Below are 15,956 nucleotides of genomic sequence, written 5' to 3' on the forward strand. Positions count from 1 at the left end.
GAAGCCAGAGCTGAGAGAGAGAGAGAGAGAGAGAATGCGAGCCAGCCTGAGGGACAAGACACGCAGCACCGTGCCACACTCGTAAAGGGCAGGTGCCTCCACAGGGACAGCCAGGAGCCTGAAGCTGGGTTCCCGTGCTCAGTGAGGTGTGCACTCCACTGGGTGAAGCACCTCTCAGCCCGAGACTAGGTCTTCAGAGACAAGGAGAACTGCCAGGCTTCAAGGCCGCAGAGGCACAACAGAAGCAAAAGCGACCGTGCGGACCTGAAACAGGCCGGTTGCCGGAGAGGCAGGACACAGGCACGTGGAACCTCAGAGACGGAGCATTTGGGCTTGAGGCACGAAGCCCGAGCTGACGTTATCTGCGCAACGGCTTCCTGTCATCGCCACCTGCTTCATTAGTTGAGGCTTTCCAGTACTATGTCCTTTTTATTCGCTGTCACTGTTGGGCTGGGACCAATGCCGGGATCTCTGACACCCTGCGGGTGTCCTCGCCCCTCTCTATCAGAACTAAAAAAGCCTCTAGGAGAGCAGATTCCCGTGCGGGTAACTACCTAGTCCCAGCGACAACCCTGGCGGCCAAGGAAAGGTAAGAAAGCCGGCGTGTGGCGAGTTTCCAAGCGAACGCACCTTTTAGTGAGTGAACCTGCCAAGCCTGCCAACGGTGCCAATGCTGTGGGTGAGCGTTCAGGCACAAGCTTTCTGTTTCAGTTACTACTAACTGTATTTATTAGATAGAGACAGCCAGAAGCCGAGAGGGAACGGGGAGACAGAGAGGGAGAGGGGCAGACACCTGCAGTGCTGTCTCACCACTTGTGAAGCTTTCCCCTTATGGGGGGACCGGCAGCTTGAACCCGGGTCCTTGTGCACTGTGACGTGTGCTTAGCCAGGTGCACCAGCCAGCCCCCAGAAAAAAGTTTATGGGGGGGGTTGTCGGACGGTAGCGCAGCGGGTTAAGTGCACATGGCAGCAAAGCGCTAGGATCGGCATAAGGATCCCGGTTCGAGCCCCCGGCTCCCCACCTGCAGGGGAGTCGCTTCACAGGCGGTGAAGCAGGTCTGCAGGTGTCTGTCTTTCTCTCCTCCTCTCTCCATTTCTTTCTGTCCTATCCAACAACATCAACAACAACAACAATAACCACAACAACAATAAAAAACAAGAGCAACAAAAGGAAAAATAAATAATATAAAAAGGTTTTCTCTGGGCAAGTGTCCGCTTCACTCTGGCATATGGGTGCCTTGCTGAGTCTTAATTCAGTGCGTACGTAACCTTTGAAGGAGTTCTGCTTTTTCCTAGTCACCGCGCTGGGAGGGTGGCTCACGGTGCCCACACAGATGCTGACACATGGGTCCAAGTCTTCACCTCGCCGTGACAGCTGTCTGCAGAATGCTCTCAGCCCCAATTCAAGTCTGTTTCCATCACCCACACCTCTCCCCGGCCCCTCCGGCCCCAGGATCCTCTGTTTTCTTTCCCCAGCCCGGGTCGGTTTGTTTCTTGACACACCTTCGCAGTACAAATGGCTGTCTTGTAACTGAGCCCGCCTGGCCTCTAGTGCTTCCTCTGTGTCTGCGTGTAATTTCCTATAGCTGTCGCCTCTGTTGCCACAGCTTTGCAGAGAACAACCCCAGAACTGCCAGGGAGTTATCTTGGATCACACTGGTCTTCCATTATTCATGTACGATTCAGCTTCCTTCTTGTTAATCCGCCTTATGGGGGGAAGTCTTACAGGACAGCTGCTGCTGTGGGGTAGTTTCTCTTCACTGGCTCTACCTGGGCCCAGCACCTCCCAGCCCAGCCTGCTTCGCTCGGCGGCAGCGTTCCTTCGCCAAGCCCCACTCGCGCCTGCTTCTCTCTCCTTGCCTTGCTTAAGGACCACCTGTAAGCGAGGACACTCAGGATCCATTCCTTTCTCGGCTCATTGACATTCGTGTGTATGCATGTGGCACCCTTATTTCCTAGCGGCCGTCTTGTGACTGGCATCTAGACTGCCGGCCACACGCTCACCGGCAGCTGTACAGTCACCATCCTCCTTAGAGAAACGCCTGACCAGACTGATTCCTCACTTTCCAACGTGGCTAATCGCCTTTCCGCTGCTTTGTAAAAGTTCTTATTTTCCAGATTTAGTTCCATTAATTTTTTGAAAACTTTACCTCAAAATGTGTGAGATCTTAGCGATTTATCGTTGGAATGAATGTTGAGATGTTCAAACTTCCCATGTTTCTTGTGTTTTTCTTTTTAAAAAAATATTTATCTATTTATTCCCTTTTGTTGCCCTTGTTGTTTTTCATTGTTGTAGTTATTATTGTTGTTATTGATGTCATTGTTGGATAGGACAGAGAGAAATGGAGAGAGGAGGGGAAGACAGAGAGGGGAGAGAAAGACAGACACCTGCAGACCTGCTTTACCGCCTGTGAAGCGACTCCCCTGCAGGTGGGGAGCCGGGGGCTCGGACCGGGATTCTCACGCCGGTCTTTGTGCTTTGCGCCACCTGCGCTTTCTTGTGTTTTTCTGTGTTGTATCTAAGATAATGAAATCTTCCTTGAGGAGAGATCAAAGGCTGAGTTCAGTTTCACCCGGAGTCAGGCTGTGCAGACAACGAGGCGTGGGGCTCACTGTATTGTATCTGCGTGGCCACAGCTGTCCACCTTCACCTGGACAGGCTCTCTCCACTGTCACGACTGCTGCCACAAACCAGTCAGATGTAAACTTGAAGACTTATCTGTGGGGCCTGAATTTCTTCCATAGACACACAGGCTTGGGCTAATGTCAGTAGCACGATTTCTTGAATGATGTAGCATTACAGTAAGTTTTGAATTCAGGATGTGAACATTACTCATTTCTTTATACCAAAGCCCTGGTCAGTTACGGCTTATGGTGGTGCGGAGGATTGAACCTGGGACTTTAAGAGTCTCAGGCATGAAAGTCTCTGCATATCCGTTATGCTCTCTACCCCCACCCAACTTTATTCTTTATGAAGGCTGATTTGCCTGTTTTTCAGTTCCTTGAATATTTGTGTGAATTTTAGGGTCCGATGAACACATTCTGGAGAGAAGCAAAGCTCGGGGTTGCTAGGGTGACGCTGAGCTCCAGCTCAGAGAACGTGACTGTCCCGCTTCTACCAAGTGACATAACCCAGGAGCACGGGGAGTCTAGTCAAACCTTCAGAATGTCTTTCATGTGCTGTCTGCCGTCAGAGGAGAAGCTTTTGGCTGGAAGTTGTTCCCTGCGTGTGTATGGAGACAGTCTTTGCTTTCTGCAACTCTGTTGATCTGATGTTTACCTTTTCTGTTTGTATGGATTCTTGGGTTTGCTAGGCAGCAGGTCACCGGGCTGTGGAGGCTCTCTTTAACCTTCTCTAATCTCAGTGCTTCTCCGATCAGCTATTGCGACTATAACCTCCCTACTTTGCCACATGCTCAAGCCAGGTCTGATCCTGGCTCACACCTCCTGCAAGGAGGCTTCAGTGTGGCTTCTCTTCTCTTTGTGCCTGTCTGGCTCTATCTGAAAAGCTCAGTTCAGAACAATGAAGCTCCAGAGGTGGCCAAAACCAAACAAGAACCACCTCCTGGGCGGAGGAGACAGCATAATGGTTCTGCAAACAGACTCTCATGCCTGAGGCTCCCCAGGTTTAATCCCCCGCACCACCATAAGCCTGAGCTGAGCAGTGCTCTGGTGTTTCTCTCTCTCTCTGCATCTCTCTCAAAAATAAAATTAATTAAAAAAATTAAAAATTAAAAAAAAAAAAAGCACCACCTCCGGAAAAACAGCCTGGCCATTCTTGGTGAAGAGTCTGTCAACAGACCTCTGAATCGTGTGAGCTACTGTGTACCCACGGCATTCTGCACAACACAGCAGCGGCTACAGCGTCTACCTGGTGCTTATAGTCCTTGCTACCCTCCGGAACATCAGCGGGACTCCAACACCCCACTCATCTACCCGCTCCTGAAAGCCACGTGACTTCTCCGGAGACACAGCTGCTAGACCATCTCCTTCTCCGTAACGTTCAAGAGGAAGCGCCTTGGATCTTGGAGCAGGAGGTCCTGAGTCTCGTCACGGCAGCGTGTAAGCGTGATGCTTCAGGGCCTTCTCCCTCTTGTGCTCAAGGCTGAAGGTCATTGCCTGTCTGAACATTCCAAGATATGGCTTTGATTCTCAAGAGAACAACTAGTTTGTTTTTAGTTTACACTGAATCTCATGCTGGGCCGGGTGATGGTGCACCTGCCTGAGCTCACATGTTACAGTGCACAAGGACCCGGGTTCAAGCCCCTGGTCCTGCCCTGGTCCCCTGAAGCTTCACGAGTGATGCAGGGCTGCAGGTGTCCTTTCTCCCCTTTCAATTTATCTTCCTCTAACCGATAATAAATTCATTAAAAAACAGCATGAATATTCTTGTGTATTTAGAATTGCAATGTTTTATTTTTAACCAACTATCCAAACATTGCTCCAAAATGATTATGTCAAATGAAAGACATCTGACATGCCACAGAGGAACCAGAAAACACGCCCAGGTACAGATCATCGAGGAAGAACAGACTCAGGGGCATTAAAAGGCAAAGAGATACACCTGGAAAGCGGAGGGGTAGCCCACGCCCCCCCACCCCCCACCCCCGCTGAATGACACTGAGTTATGTAGATTCTGGATGAGGATGAGGGCCAGACCCGGCGTCTTCGTCTTTAAAAGCCACTTTTATTATTTATTGGCTGCAGCTGGACATCAGAGAAGGGGAGAGACAGCGCAGCCCGCGCCTCGGCACTTTCCCACGTATCTCGTCTGTCTCTGTCTCTGGGCAGAGAGCCTGGCCGGCGCAAAGCAGCAGGCTCCGTCACCTGCGCGTCCCCGGGGTGCACGGGGGTTCCGGGTTCAAGCCCTGGCCCATGCGGACCAGGGTGATGTCCGTCCCCTGCCTTGTCAATGTGAAGAAAATGGTGAGAAGACGACCAAAGGAAAGCAAACGCAGAGACAGGTGCTGCGGGCTGCAGGGCAGAGACATGGAGATACACAGACACGGAGAGACACAGAGACACAGACAGACACGGAGACACAGACAGACATGGAGACACAGAGACACAGACAGACACAGACACAGAGACACAGACAGACACGGAGACGGACACAGAGACACAGACACAGAGACAGACAGACAGACACAGAGACACAGACAAGACACGGAGACACAGACAGACACGGAGACATGGAGACACGGAGACAGAGACACAGACAGACACGGAGACACAGACAGACACGGAGACACAGACAGACACGGAGACACAGACAGACACGGAGACACAGACACAGAGACACAGACAGACACGGAGACGGACACAGAAACACGGAGACACAGACAGACACAGAGACACGGAGATGGACACAGAGACACGGAGACACAGACAGACACGGAGACACAGACAGACACGGAGACACAGACAGACACAGAGACAAACACGGAGACACAGAGACACGTAGACGGACACAGAGACACAGACAGACACGGAGACACAGACAGACACGGAGACACAGAGACACGGGGACACAGACAGACATGGAGACACAGACAGACACGGAGACACAGAGACACGGGGACACAGACAGACATGGAGACACAGACAGACACGGAGACACGGAGACAGACACGGAGACACAGAGACACGGAGACACAGACAGACACGGAGACAGACAGACACGGAGACACGGAGACACGGAGACGGACACAGAGACACGGAGACGGACACAGAGACACGGAGACAGACACAGAGACACGCCGACACAGACAGACACACAGACAGACACGGAGACAGACAGACACGGAGACACAGACACGGAGACGGACACAGAGACACGGAGACGGACACAGAGACACGGAGACCGACACAGAGACCGACACAGAGACACGCCGACACAGACAGACACACAGACACACAGACAGGGGCGCCAGCACGTGCCCCCGTGCGCAAGGACCCGGGTTCGAGCCCCGGGCGGGGGGCAGCGGCATGTGTCTGTCTGTCTCTCTGCCCCAGGAACAGCCACAGAGCCCCCTCCCCCCCCCCCCTCCCCGGAAGCCGGGCCGGTTCTCGCGGGTGGGGACCCTGGGGGTCTGCGCCCCGCCCACTTCCGGCCGCCCTCCGGCCAGGAGCCCCGCGCTCCCTCCGCGCCGCGCCGCCCCGCCCCGCCCCGCGTCTCCCTCCGCGCCCCTCCGCCGCCAGCGCCGCCGCCGCGCCCTCGGTCCCCGACGGGAGGCCCTGCCGGCCCGGCCCCGCGACGCCGCTCCCGCCGCCCCACAGCCCCGGCGCCCGGCCCCACAGCCGCGAGCGCGGTGACAACCGCCGCCCGCACGAGCCGCCTACCTGAGCCGCCGCCTCCGGCGCCGCCGACCGCTGCGGCCGCTCCGCGAGTCGCCTGCGAGGTCGCCGAGGGAAGTCTCGGACGCCCCGCCCCCGGGGCCACGGGCCAATGGTAGCGCGCCGCCGGCCGGCCGGCCAATCAGAGGCGGCCGGGCCCGAGGGGCGGGGCGCAGGGCGAATCAAGTGGAAGCTGGCTGAGGAGTGAGGGTTCCCTGGGCAGCCTCGGGTCGCGGCCGCTTCTTCCCGGCATTCCCCGGGGCATGGCACCTTCTCCCGGCAGCCCCCGCGGCGTGGCCACTGGGCAGCCTCGGGTCGCGGCCGCTTCTTCCCGGCATTCCCCGGGGCATGGCACCTTCTCCCGGCAGCCCCCGCGGCGTGGCCACTGGGCAGCCTCGGGTCGCGGCCGCTTCTTCCCGGCATTCCCCGGGGCATGGCACCTTCTCCCGGCAGCCCCCGCGGCGTGGCCACTGGGCAGCCTCGGGTCGCGGCCGCTTCTTCCCGGCATTCCCCGGGGCATGGCACCTTCTCCCGGCAGCCCCCGCGGCGTGGCCACTGGGCAGCCTCGGGTCGCGGCCGCTTCTTCCCGGCATTCCCCGGGGCATGGCACCTTCTCCAAGCGTCTGCAGTGCTGAGACTCGGTGCTCCGGCCCCACCCGGGCGTCTGCGGGGCTGAGACTCGGTGCTCCGGCCCCACCCGGGCGTCTGCGGGGCTGAGACTCGGTGCTCCGGCCCCACCCGGGCGTCTGCGGTGCTGAGACTCGGTGCTCCGGCCCCACCCGGGCGTCTGCGGGGCTGAGACTCGGTGCTCCGGCCCCACCCGGGCGTCTGCGGGGCTGAGACTCGGTGCTCCGGCCCCACCCGGGCGTCTGCGGGGCTGAGACTCGGTGCTCCGGCCCCACCCGGGCGTCTGCGGGGCTGAGACTCGGTGCTCCGGCCCCACCCGGGCGTCTGCGGGGCTGAGACTCGGTGCTCCGGCCCCACCCGGGCGTCTGCGGTGCTGAGACTCGGTGCTCCGGCCCCACCCGGGCGTCTGCGGTGCTGAGACTCGGTGCTCCGGCCCCACCCGGGCGTCTGCGGGGCTGAGACTCGGTGCTCCGGCCCCACCCGGGCGTCTGCAGTGCTGAGACTCGGTGCTCCGGCCCCACCCGGGCGTCTGCAGTGCTGAGACTCGGTGCTCCGGCCCCACCCGGGCGTCTGCGGGGCTGAGACTCGGTGCTCCGGCCGCACCCGGGCGTCTGCGGGGCTGAGACTCGGTGCTCCGGCCCCACCCGGGCGTCTGCAGTGCTGAGACTCGGTGCTCCGGCCCCACCCGGGCGTCTGCGGGGCTGAGACTCGGTGCTCCGGCCCCACCCGGGCGTCTGCGGGGCTGAGACTCGGTGCTCCGGCCCCACCCGGGCGTCTGCGGGGCTGAGACTCGGTGCTCCGGCCCCACCCGGGCGTCTGCGGGGCTGAGACTCGGTGCTCCGGCCCCACCCGGGCGTCTGCAGTGCTGAGACTCGGTGCTCCGGCCCCACCCGGGCGTCTGCGGGGCTGAGACTCGGTGCTCCGGCCCCACCCGGGCGTCTGTGGTTCTGAGACTCGGTGCTCCGGCCGCACCCGGGCGTCTGCGGGGCTGAGACTCGGTGCTCCGGCCGCACCCGGGCGTCTGCGGGGCTGAGACTCGGTGCTCCGGCCGCACCCGGGCGTCTGCGGGGCTGAGACTCGGTGCTCCGGCCCCACCCGGGCGTCTGCGGTGCTGAGACTCGGTGCTCCGGCCCCACCCGGGCGTCTGCGGGGCTGAGACTCGGTGCTCCGGCCCCACCCGGGCGTCTGCGGGGCTGAGACTCGGTGCTCCGGCCCCACCCGGGCGTCTGCGGGGCTGAGACTCGGTGCTCCGGCCCCACCCGGGCGTCTGCGGGGCTGAGACTCGGTGCTCCGGCCCCACCCGGGCGTCTGCGGGGCTGAGACTCGGTGCTCCGGCCCCACCCGGGCGTCTGCAGTGCTGAGACTCGGTGCTCCGGCCCCACCCGGGCGTCTGCGGGGCTGAGACTCGGTGCTCCGGCCCCACCCGGGCGTCTGCGGGGCTGAGACTCGGTGCTCCGGCCCCACCCGGGCGTCTGCAGTGCTGAGACTCGGTGCTCCGGCCCCACCCGGGCGTCTGCAGTGCTGAGACTCGGTGCTCCGGCCCCACCCGGGCGTCTGCGGGGCTGAGACTCGGTGCTCCGGCCCCACCCGGGCGTCTGCGGGGCTGAGACTCGGTGCTCCGGCCCCACCCGGGCGTCTGCGGGGCTGAGACTCGGTGCTCCGGCCCCACCCGGGCGTCTGCGGGGCTGAGACTCGGTGCTCCGGCCCCACCCGGGAGTCTGCGGGGCTGAGACTCGGTGCTCCGGCCCCACCCGGGCGTCTGCGGGGCTGAGACTCGGTGCTCCGGCCCCACCCGGGCGTCTGCGGGGCTGAGACTCGGTGCTCCGGCCCCACCCGGGCGTCTGCGGGGCTGAGACTCGGTGCTCCGGCCCCACCCGGGCGTCTGCGGGGCTGAGACTCGGTGCTCCGGCCCCACCCGGGCGTCTGCGGGGCTGAGACTCGGTGCTCCGGCCCCACCCGGGCGTCTGCGTGGCTGAGACTCGGTGCTCCGGCCCCACCCGGGCGTCTGCGGGGCTGAGACTCGGTGCTCCGGCCCCACCCGGGCGTCTGTGGTTCTGAGACTTGGTGCCATCAGGCTCGTAGACTAGGGGCAGAGCAGCGAGCGGGAAAACCAAGAAGCGGTGCGGCTGATCCCTGAGCGTGGGACAGACTCCTGCCCGGTGCCCGTGCCCACTGATCGCGTGGACCCCACTTGGCCCGCCACTGGCAGACGCCCGACGTGAAGGGCTTAGAGCCGCGCTGACTGTCCGAGGCTCGCCGCCACCCTGCTCGGGGCTCCACAGGCCCCTTTGTGCCGTGCGGTGATTCGCGGGCTCCCTGGCTCGCTGTGTGCGGGGAGGGGGAGGCAGCGGCGTGACCAGGACGCGGACCACGTGGTAGTGCTGTCCTGCGGAAGCCGCACCCAGCCCGAGGCTCCTTTCCTCTCGGGATCCATCCAGTGAGACAGAGAAGCCGGACCCGCTCTGGCTCGTGATCAGAAGCCTCAGCCGGACAGCCTGACACTTCAGCGCGGTGCCAGAGAAAGCTCAGAGCTGTGGCGCATCTGCAGCTCTGTGCCGACCTGAAGCCAGGTGGCGTGGCCGCCTCTCCACAGTGCTGAGTACGCTCACCAGTGAAGAGCGGGTGTCACCGCAGCCCGGAGCCCCAAGGACCCAGGTCCTGGTGTGCTGGGTGCAGACAGGGTGGGCAAAGAAAGGCCTGCGGGCTCCCGAGTGACCAGAGCACAGGACGGGACGGGGGCGGCCTGGTGGCCGTGCGGCGGGGGACTGTGGGGCCCTGGCACGATGGAGCAGGGCAGCAGGAAGGCCGGCTTCCCCCAGGCCTCGGGTGCTTTGCGAAAGGCCTGGGCGGTAAAATGGGTAGCGGCTCTTCATCGGCCTGCACCCAAGTCCTCTGTAAAGGATCTTTCGTACTTTTAGTATCGCACCCCTGCTCAGCTCTGGCTCAGGGTGGTTCTGGAGAATCAAGTCTCTAGCAGGAAAGCTTTTTTTGCATAACCATTGTGCCAGTCTCCGCAGCCCCCCACCCCCAGCCCTTTAACAGGAAATTCCTTGGCTGGGGAACTAGCTATCCAAAAAAAAAAAAAAAAAAAAAAAAAAGCTCCCATGGCCTGGCCTTCAGGGAAGATAAATCACAGCCGAATTATCAGCTGTGGTGCTTTACCTCAGGGATTGAAGTAAAGGGACACTGTTAACATTTCCAACTGACTCTAAGCATCTCACTTAGACATGGGTCAACCCAGGAAAGTGTGGCCAGTGGATTGCAAAGAAACTGCTCAGCTTGTGAAGGCACCAACAGTCGCCTACTTCTCTCTTCAGTGTGAACACGAGACCCTGCCTCCGATCTTCCAAAGGCAGCAGTGTCAACATTAACATCTCTGCCCACTCCTGAAACACACCAGAGGTGATGGGCTTCAGGGATCTGGGCTGACTGGACACCACCGCACACTAGAGGTAAACAGCGGCACCCAGCTCACATGGTTCAGAAGGCACCAGATAGAACGGTCAGACCAAAAAGAAATGTTGCAGATACGAACCAGGACAGGAACTCGGGGGAAAATTCCAGCAAGCAGGCCAGGCTGTGGCACACCTGGTTAAGGGCACACATAGTGTGTAAGGACCCAAGTTCAAGCCCCTGGTTCCTACCTGCAGGGAGAAAGCTTCATGAATACTGAAGTAGGGCTGCAGGTGTCTCGCTGTCTCTTTCTTTTTAAAAATACCATTTATTTATTTACTACTGCATAGTAGTAAATAAATAGGGAGAGAGAGAGATACACGCAGACCTGCTTCGCCACGTGTGAAGCTTTCCCCCTGCATGTGGGACTTGAGTTTGAAATCTGGGTCCTGGAGCACTCTATTGGGTGAGCCTACCCAGGTGTGCCACCACCTGGCCTCCTCTCTGTCTCTTTCTCTATCTCCCCGTTCCTTCTCGATTTGTCTCTATCGAGGGGGAAAAAAATCCCAACAAGCTAGAAGCAAATAAGAAGGATGGAAACATCCAAACGCTAATCAATGCAAGAACTATAGACATGAGGAAAGCTTTTTATAGGAATATTATAAGGAATGGCAAAGCAACAAATGAGCCTCTGAAAGAAAACATGAATTAACCTTGAAGTAACTAGAGAAAAGCTAAAGTAGCCGAGTTGAGTCCAGCCAGCTGATTAAGCTAATACGCTATCTGAATAGGGTAATAAAAATAGTTGAGAGCAGGGAGTCAGTTGGTGCCGCAGCAGATTAAATGCGGGTGGCGCAAAGCGCAAGAACCAGCATAAGGCTCCCGGTTCGAGCCCCTGGCTCCCCACCTGCAGGGGAGTCGCTTCACAGGCGGTGAAGCAGGTCTGCAGGTGTCTGTCTTTCTCTCCCCCTCTCTCTCTTCCCGCCTATCTCCATTTCTCTCTGTCCTATCCAGCAACGAAGACATCAAGAAAAACAATAACTACAACAAGGACAACAAAAGGGAAAATAAATATATATTTTAAAAAGATTATTAAAAAAAGAAAATTCTGAAGGCTGCAAGAGAATTTCACCTACAGAGAAAAACCCATAAGGTTATCAGCAGACTTCTCCACACAAATACTACAGCGCAGAAGAGAATGGCGAGCTATCTGTCTATCGAGTGCTCAATGAGAAAGGCTTTCAGCCAGGACGACTGTCACTCAGACTAGACGGAGGCATAAAAACCCTCTCAGTTCAACACTTGAAGGAATGAGCTATCACCAAGCCTGCCCTCCAAGAAGTTCTCTAAGTTCTCCTGCAAACAATAATAACATCACTAAAAACTTGCCATATAGCAGAACACTCAGAAAAGTTTATGATAATGGCACTTGTCATGAGCTAAGGAATTGAGCAAAGGACTCACTCAGAGAGTGTGTCAGGGTAAAACAATAATTTTTACTTATTTAGATGCCATAGGAAGATCACACAGTTCACACAACACACAGCCAACCCGACAACCCCTCCTTCCTCACTGTCTGTAGGCAGGCACTGCTCTCCACGGGGTCACAGCCACTGTGCTGCGGAGGAGGAGGTCCTTTTGTTCTGCTGTGCGACCAGGAGAGCCAGGGGCTCTGGCAGACAGGGAGCTGCGTTACTGAGGCCAGCGTGTGCTTTATGTCAGCCACACTGGCAGCACGCCGTTCAGTCACCGAGGAATTGGCTTGCTGTAGCTGACTCTGAGCCTCTACTTCTACTTAGCTGGCCTCTGCTTTCAGAGCTGCATCTCCACTGGCCAGGTTCGGGTTGAGTCCTAACTACGCACACACATCTCTGTCTTATCACACTATGCAGGCGCACTATGCCTCCTAAAGTTATACTTGGTTTACAAGTCATGCTCACGACATTCATATATTCACTACATTAGGGTTACACGTTCACGACATTCATATATTCACTACATTACGGTTCCATGTTTTCTACATTTATATATTCACTACATTACGGTTACATGTTCATGACATTCATATATTCACTACATAAGGGTTACACATTCACTACATTTATATATTCACTACATTAGAGTCACATGTTCACGACATTCATATATTCACTACATAAGGGTTACACGTTCACCACATTCATATATTCACAACATTAGGATTCCATGTTTTCTACATTCATATATTCACTACATTAGGGTTACACGTTCACGACATACATATATTCACTACATTAGGGTTACACGTTCACGACATTCATATATTCCCTACATTAGGGTCACACGTTCACTACATTTATATATTCACTACATTAGGGTCACACGTTCACTACATTCATATATTCACTACATTAGAGTCACATGTTCACGACATTCATATATTCCCTACATTAGGGTCACACGTTCACTACATTTATATATTCACTACATTAGGGTTACACGTTCACGACATTCATATATTCACTACATTAGGGTTACACGTTCACGACATTCATATATTCACTACATTAAGGTTACATGCTCACTACATTCATATATTCCCTACATTAGGGTCACACGTTCACTACATTTATATATTCACTACATTAGGGTTACACGTTCACTACATTCATATATTCACTACATTAGGGTCACATATTCACTATATTATATATTTACTACATTAGGGTTACATGCTCACTACATTTATATATTCACCACATTAGGGTCACATGTTCACTACATTCATATATTCACTGTATTAGGGTCACATGTTCACTACATTCATACATTCACTACATTAGGGTCACATGTTCACGACATTCATATATTCACCACATTAGGGTTCATGTTCTCTACGTTCATATATTCACTCTACTTGACTATGTGTTCACTGCATTCATATATTCACCACTTTATGGTTACATATCCCCTACAAATGTGAAATGGGATAGAATTCTCCACACAGATATCACAGTACTCACACCAAGTCAGGAGGTTCAGCATGAATTTTGTTTAAGCCTACTCAGTTGAGAGTCCAGCCCACGGAAGTCTCATACAGCAGCCCCCCAAGGACTGAAAGCCTAAGCACAGTCATGTGAGAGATGGTTAGGTCTTCTCTTCAAAGGAACATGAATAGTACAACTGTGTAGTAGAAAAATTCTCTTTATGATTGTGACCACCTGTGGCCAGGAGTTCTGTAATCTTTAGGGCAGATCACATAGCTCCTTGCCGTCCTTGCTAACCCCCCAGCAGAGACCCTCAGACTCTCTCCCTCCTTTCCTTATTTAGGCAATGGGGTGATTGACTGTTGTAGGAACTGAGAAAAAAGTAATAGAAGTAAGATGGTAAAATAATGAGACAAATGAACCTAGTCTCAGGATACCCAAGGGTTAAGTAGGCAATTATAAGGCAGGCCTTTCCCTGAGGAAGAAAGCAGTTCTCAGGAGTTAAGGCTATAAACAGAGACAAGCCTGGAAATCTGCAAGGCAGGAGATAAATCCAAGGACAGACTCTGAGAAAACAGTCTGGGGACCTAGGGCCAGGAAAAGGAAATAACCTCGAGGCCAAAAAAGACCCCCTCCCTCCCCTGCACTGCCACACCTGTCTGGCCAGATAGGCAGGCCACGACCGCGGTGTGACAAAACAGTGCGGGTGACCTGGTTAGGGAACCGGACAGGGGCCTTACAAGCTCCTGTACGGAAGACCGTACCCAAGATAGGTGGTGGACAGAAGCCTGGATATTTGTGTGGACGGATCCCTGGGTCTCCCGGTTGGCGGAAAGGCCTTGGATGGCTAGGTGGACTTGGTTTCGCTTCTGAAAGCTTACTGTTGTTGTTTATCATGCTTTATGCAGGCCACCCAGGGAATGTCCAGGAGACTCCGGAGACGCTTACAGTGCAACCCCCCAAGTCTAGTCTGGACATTCCAGATGGGACCCCACTGGATGAAAAGCCCCTTACAACAGTAAATCCCAGCACTTCAAGCCCCAATGACTTGGCTATCCAGGTTGAGCAAGGACTGAGCACTATTCTCAGAAATATTACATTCAATCATACAGACAATGGTCCTTTAGCTTTCCCAGGAAACATGTTACATAGCAACCCTGAAATGCACCTGCATATTGTCTTAGGTAGATTACAGGAAAGGGAGCTTGGCATAAGGATCAGAGCAAGACGCCGTGTTCCCACTAGTGCCTCCCCTATTCTGGGTATTAAGGTCCAGTGCTTGGAAGGAGAAAGAATAGCCTTTTGGATAAATGAGAGCAGTGAAAGCATTTAGTTCTTACTGATAAATTGACTTTTGTCTGAAACCAAAGGGATGTGGTTAATAACCCATGAAAGAACAGTATGGCTGTGCTTTCGTTTTGATGGTAGTTGTATGCCTTCAGTTCCTCCTGTCTGTGTTACTTATAAAAAATGTACCCTGCGTACTTTGTGGTCAACTGACTTGGCCAGCTTTTGATTTATGCTTCTTTGTTATGCTATTATAAAAAGAATCTCTATATCAGTAAAAGATTGCAGCAGCACTGAAACTCATGTGTCTCAGTGTTGTCTGTCGCGCCGAATCCACCTCCCACCTATAAGTCTCATTCTCCCTGGATCGGCCTGCTGAGCCCCCAGTTGGGTGGTCGGCGGCACTGCACCTTGTTAGAGGTAGTAGTTTTTAAAGTTCTTTTTATGCAATAGTTTTAGAAGCTCTTTTTTAGTTTAGTTTCTTATAGTGTGAGATGGAAAATTCCTTGCCCTTTCCCCCTGACCACAGGACTTAATCAGTAAACCACAAGCTGTTTACCAAGACCCTGCATGCAGGCAAGGCTTATCAGGACCTTTGCACAAGGAAACTGTTTACCAGAAGGTTACAGCGGATGACAGGGGGTGACAGGGGAATGTGGTGACCCTACCTGGATAGGTTCTATTGGTTGTGTGGTTTTGCAATGTTTGAAATCAGCCTGCGCTTTGCTTTGAATGGACCCCGCTTTCTGCCTGGTTTGAAATGATTGGATTCCGCATTTTCTATAGCATATTATTAGATATAGGTTGATAAGGTGATGTGTTCCCCCCTCCCTGAGTGTATTCTGAAATCCTATAAATTGTGTGGTTTGAGCCTTGTTCAGGGTCGAGCCTGGTGGACTGCTGTCAGTCACCTCTCGACCCGGATTCGAATTTGTGAATAAACATCTTTGCTTTCTTGCAGTGGATGGTGGTTTGATTTTTGCTCGCTAACACACCTGGGGGCTGTAGATAACTATTGTTGTGAAACTGTCATGTAACCACACTGTGCAGTGAACCTTGTCACGTAGCTATGTGACATAAAAGGCAATATAAACCCTAAAAGACTTGGGTATGGGGTCGACTGCCAGAAGGCTGTTGCACCAGCCCCTCGGTAATTCGGCCCTAGCCAGCTAGTAAATAAAGCTCCCTGTCTTTACATCACCCTGGTCTCTTGGTGATTTTCTTGGATTACCGCACCTAACACTGTGAGCTCTGCAGCCCAGCCAGGGGTGGAGGAGACAGTTCTGTGTCAGGTATAAAAGATGCGAGAGTGGTCTGGGACATGCCTCAGTGGATAAAGCACCGAAC

At 54.9% G+C, this 15,956-nt stretch overlaps 1 protein-coding gene across 1 annotated transcript; it reads right to left on the bottom strand.

Moving 5' to 3' along the window:
- Positions 1-219: 219 nt before the first annotated feature.
- Positions 220-10,337, bottom strand: LOC132533193 (collagen alpha-1(I) chain-like). The gene is made up of 6 exons (XM_060174087.1): positions 10,269-10,337; positions 9,665-9,805; positions 7,567-9,464; positions 6,108-6,946; positions 3,895-4,040; positions 220-264 (listed from the first exon to the last, which is right to left on the bottom strand). Exons 1-6 carry the CDS (start codon positions 10,335-10,337, stop codon positions 220-222), a joined length of 3,138 nt encoding a protein of 1,045 aa, XP_060030070.1.
- Positions 10,338-15,956: the final 5,619 nt, after the last annotated feature.

The sequence above is a fragment of the Erinaceus europaeus genome, chromosome 15 (genome assembly GCF_950295315.1).
Source record: "Erinaceus europaeus chromosome 15, mEriEur2.1, whole genome shotgun sequence".
Taxonomy (NCBI): domain Eukaryota; kingdom Metazoa; phylum Chordata; class Mammalia; order Eulipotyphla; family Erinaceidae; genus Erinaceus; species Erinaceus europaeus.

Excerpts from the sequence above, each read along its gene's own strand:
- LOC132533193 (XM_060174087.1), bottom strand. The coding sequence starts at position 10,337 with ATGTTAATGTTGACACTGCTGCCTTTGGAAGATCGGAGGCAGGGTCTC. Across the intron at positions 6,947-7,566 it reads TCAGCCCCGCAGACGCCCGG|GTGCCATGCCCCGGGGAATG; the intron begins GTGCGGCCGGAG and ends CGCTTGGAGAAG. Across the intron at positions 4,041-6,107 it reads TGGCCGGAGGGCGGCCGGAA|GACCTCCTGCTCCAAGATCC; the intron begins GTGGGCGGGGCG and ends GACGAGACTCAG.